This window comes from Alosa pseudoharengus, unplaced genomic scaffold, assembly GCF_046254945.1.
Source record: "Alosa pseudoharengus isolate Yale_2024_CS ecotype anadromous, Long Island Sound unplaced genomic scaffold, YU_APseudo_1.1 YU_APseudo_1.1_scf_3, whole genome shotgun sequence".
Taxonomy (NCBI): domain Eukaryota; kingdom Metazoa; phylum Chordata; class Actinopteri; order Clupeiformes; family Clupeidae; genus Alosa; species Alosa pseudoharengus.
The window spans coordinates 33,540,873-33,545,872 of record NW_027468718.1 but is presented as its reverse complement, the minus strand read 5'-3'; the positions used below and the strand labels follow the sequence as shown (position 1 = coordinate 33,545,872).

Sequence of the window (5,000 nt, the reverse complement as noted above, 5' to 3'; positions counted from 1 at the left end):
GAAAGCAAAGGAGAAAAGGAAGGTTAGAGTCCGTAATGGATAAGGTGATGATTGCTCAAGAGATAGATAGAGAGAGAGAGAGAGAGAGAGAGAGAGAGAGAGAGAGAGAGAGAGAGAGAGAGTGGAAGAGGGAGGGCGAGTGACTTTAAGTGAGGGAGTTGGACAATGAGAAGGAGAAAAAAATGGAGTGAGAGAGGAGGAAAAAGAGGCTGCAGGAGCTTCTCAAGGAAGGGCTGGCAGACACCGCGCCTCCAGGCTCCATACTCCTGGCTCCAGCACATATAAACAGTGTGTGTGGGTGTGTGTATGTGTGGGTGTGTGTATGTGTGTATGTGTGGGTGTGTGTGCGTGTGTGTGTGGGTAGGTGGGTCTGTCTGTGTGTGTGCGTGTGTGCATGTTCTCTGAAGTGTGTGTGTGTGTCAGTGTGGGTGTGTTCATTCATACGCTCTTTGTGTGCAATTTTTCATGTGGCTGTACAACAGGTCTGCTGCATGCCTACATATTTATTTATGTGCACACTCTACGTATTGTATCAGTGTGTGTGTGTGTGTGTGTGTGTGTGTGTGTGTGTGTGTGTGTGTTTGTGAGATAAGACCAGGTCTTAGGTCCAGAAACAGTATTTTAACATTTCCGGTTCTCTGTTCAACCCTAAAATTGACGTAGATAGATAGATAGATAGATAGATAGATACTTTATTGATCCCCAAGAACGTTCCTGAACCGTTTAGAACAACAAAATAAAGTTCCCGAACCGGTGAATAAAGTTCCATGTCAGCAGCTGCTGATCATTAGGACTTTAAAATGATATTGTTAGTCTACATCATTTTCCTTAAGTCTCTATCCTGTGAACAATATTTACCTCTTATGATTGAGCGTGAGTGACAGGCTACAGATTGGGCATACGATCGTGATTGGCTACATTTCTCCCGATGGGCGGACTGGAGCTGAACCTCACCAAGTCATATTGCACAGAAATCTTGTCAAATAACGAAAAAAAAATAACGGTATTAACCGGTTACTCTCATGTTCATAATTGACAGTATTTTGATTGGCTTGTGTCATCAAAGCCCTCACAGACCGTAACGGTGCTAACATGGGCTGTAAAGGCGTCCTATGCAAGTTTTTACCTGAATATATAACTTTGAAATATAACAGTTTTCATAATAGTCATTTTGATGGGAGACTAACTTAAAAATAAGGAGAACGGTGTGCCATGCACGACCCAGAACTATCCCTACGCGGCCCAAGGATAACCCTCTACAGAGAACCAGCCATACAACTTTGTGCAATAGCCTAATATTTGTATGAAATCATGTAATACTACCTTGATAGGTGACAAAAGCGTCTCTGCTAACCTTTCCGCTAAGCTTTCAGTCCTTACTGGGTTGGGGTGAATCAAAATGAGACTGAAATTGCTATTTGAACTAATGCAATTTACAAATTGCAAAGGCTGCAATTAATTGTGCAGCTAGCGACTCTGACCCAATGGTCCATAGTGTCACCGCTGTGTGTGTGTGTGTGTGTGTGTGTGTGTGTGTGTGTGTGTGTGTGTGCGTGTGTGTGTGTGTGTGTGTGTGAGAAAATGTGACTGTAAATGTCATTCGAATGACACTCAGCAACCGTAGGATGACATCAACAAAATTTGCAGTGGTCAAAAAGATTGCATTTTTTTTTTGAACATCAGTAGTAGGTCTGCATGCTAACTAATCAAATGCTAAAGCTATGTTTGGAAGCAATTTTCAAGCTTGATTTATATCACACATCAACTTGCAATTGCAATATCTGGCAGATTTTTTTTTTTTACATCCTTCTGCATGAAGTAATGGGCTAGAACTTCCCTCCGAAGGTTTAAGTGATATCTCACCATGGGGAACTCTGATTGGCTGATTGTCATACTGGGTCGCTGAACCGAGCCTGCAGTTGCGCAGTTCCCGTGGTTAGGTTCCGTGTTCTAGGTGGTTCTAACAGCATGTAAACCATCCTCAGGCTGTGTGAAGTCTGTGGGCTTTCTGCTAATCTGCCTGGGGTTAGTGTGAGATGACTCGCTCCACGTGAGTGATGTTATCTGCTCCATGTGTGGAGATATCTACTCTCTCTCTCTCTCTGTGTGCGATTTATATATATATATACTGTATATATATATGTGTGTGTGTGCACACAAGCTTCTAATGTTATCAGCTCACTGTGAAATCAGATTAACCAGCAGGGATGAGAAAATGCACAACACACAGCCGTCAACCACACACACACACACACACACACACAGAGCTGTTTACCACACACACACACACACACACAATCATACACGCACACACATCTCACACACACACGGCTTTCTACTGTAACTCTGTGTGTTGGGTCTGTGCTGTTCTCAGTGGTTGTGTAGTGGACTGTTGGGGGAAACCGCCCTGGTCTGGTTCCTCTCACCGGCAGCATGACATGCTCAGCCCCTCTGGGCCCTCAGGGCTGGAGGATGCTGCTTTCATTTACAATTCTCTTTCTCATTTTTTCCCCCCCTTTCTCTCTCTTTCTCTCTCTCTTTATCTCCCTCTCTCTCTCTCCCTCCCTCTCTCTCTTCCTCCCTCTCTCTCTCTCTCTGCACAGATCAACGGCCTTTGTATCCAGAGGAGACCATAGTCATCGCTTTGGCATCTGTTTCCATAGTAGCGGTGCTCATCGTGGCGCTATTTTTTGGTTACCGAATGCTAACAGGTGAGAGAGAAAAAGAAATACATGCAAGAGCGTTCTAGAAGGGTTGGCTTAGTTTCCCTCCACAATTACAGCAGATTTAGGCTCAGTCTTTTTACTTTGCTTCATATTGACTGTATTTGTGTGTGTGTGTGTCTGTGCTGCAGGAAACCGTAAGCAGGGTCTCCACAACATGGACATGATGGAGGCAGCCGCTTCAGAGCCTTCTCTGGACCTGGACACCCTAAAACTACTAGAGGTGTGTGTCTGTGTGTGTGTCTGTCTGTCTGTGTGTTTGTGTGTGTCTGTCTGTGTGTGTGTGAATATACTGTATGTGTGTCTGTGTGTGTGTCTGTCTGTTTGTCTGTCTGTGTGTGTGTGTCTGTCTGTTTGTCTGTGTGTGCGTGTGTGTGTCTGTCTGTGTGTGTGTCTGTCTGTGTGTGTGAATATATGTGCGTCTGTGTATGAATATATGTGTTTCTGTGTTTGCAATATAACATACAGAGTTGTGTTATTTATCTGAACTTATCTTTGAACCTTGGCGTCTTTCCCTCCCTCTCTCTATCTCCCCCTCCCTCTCTCTATCTCCCCCTCCCTCTCTCTATCTCCCTCCCTCTCTCTCTATCTCCCTCCCTCTCTCTATCTCCCTCCCTCTTTCTCTATCTCCCTCCCTCTCTCTCTATCTCCCTCCCTCTCTATCTCCCTCCCTCTTTCTCTATCTCCCTCCCTCTCTCTCTCTCTATCTCCCTCCCTCTCTCTCTATCTCCCTCCCTCTCTATCTCCCTCCCTCTCTCTCTATCTCCCTCCCTCTCTCTCTATCTCCCTCCCTCTTTCTCTATCTCCCTTCCTCTCTCTCTATCTCCCTCCCTCTCTCTATCTCCCTCTTCTCCCCCCTCCCGTGGTGCTCTCTCTGGTGGTTCTCTCAGCTGATTGGCCGGGGGCGCTACGGTTCCGTGTATAAGGGTTCTTTAGACGAGCGCCCGGTGGCGGTGAAGCTGTTTAACTACACCAACCGGCAGAACTTTGTGAACGAACGCTCCATCTACCGCACGCCCCTCCTGGAGCACGACAACATCGCCCGCTTCATCCTGGGCGACGAGAGGCTCGCCGCCGACGGACGCCTAGAGTACCTGCTCATCATGGAGTACTACCCCCACGTAAGGACACACACACACCACATACATGCACACACACACACCACATACACACCACACATACATGCACACACACACCACATACATGCACACACACACACCACATACACACCACACATACATGCACACACACACCACATACATGCACACACACACACCACATACACACCACACATACATGCACACACACACCACATACACACCACACATACATGCACACACACACCACATATACATGCACACACACACCACATACATGCACACACACACCACACATACATGCACACACACACACCACATACACACCACATATACATGTACACACACACACCACATACACACCACACATACATGCACACACACCACATATACATGCACACATACACACCACATATACATGCACACACACCACATACACACCACATATACATGCACACACACCACATACACACCACATATACATGCACACACACACACACCACATACTGTACACACCACATACATGCACACACACACACCACATATACATGCACACACACACACCACATACACACCACACATACATGCACACACACACACCACATACACACCACATATACATGCACACACACACACCACATACACACACCACATACATGCACACACACACACCACATACACACCACATATACATGCACACACACACACCACATACACACCACATGTACATGCACACACACACACCACATACACACACACATACACACACACACACACCACATATACATGCACACACACACACACACCACATATACATACACACACACACACACACACACACACCACATACACAACACATACATGCACACACACACACCACATACATGCACACACACACACCACACACACACCACATACATGCACACACACACACACCACACAACACCATATATACATGCACACACACACACACCACATACACACCACATATACATGCACACACACACACCACATACACACACACATACACACACACCACATATACATACACACACACACACACACACACACACACACACACACACACACACACACACACACACACACACCACATATACATGCACACATACACCACATACACACACACACACACACACACACACACACACCCACACACACA

The 5,000-nt window shown here is 46.1% G+C and overlaps 2 protein-coding genes across 3 annotated transcripts in view; one reads left to right on the top strand and one right to left on the bottom strand.

The window, feature by feature from the left end:
• The window catches only part of LOC143099926 (E3 ubiquitin-protein ligase TRIM35-like), a 491,084-nt gene that overhangs the window by 96,458 nt on the left and 389,626 nt on the right, over window positions 1–5,000 (bottom strand). The gene's annotated exons all lie outside the window — the stretch shown is intronic.
• The window catches only part of bmpr2b (bone morphogenetic protein receptor, type II b (serine/threonine kinase)), an 87,955-nt gene that overhangs the window by 53,470 nt on the left and 29,485 nt on the right, over window positions 1–5,000 (top strand). For both annotated transcript variants that reach the window (XM_076264070.1, XM_076264069.1), the window contains exons 4-6: window positions 2,604–2,711; window positions 2,855–2,946; window positions 3,614–3,844. In XM_076264070.1, the coding sequence (XP_076120185.1) occupies window positions 2,604–2,711; window positions 2,855–2,946; window positions 3,614–3,844 (431 nt within the window). The remainder of the gene's footprint in view (window positions 1–2,603; window positions 2,712–2,854; window positions 2,947–3,613; window positions 3,845–5,000) is intronic.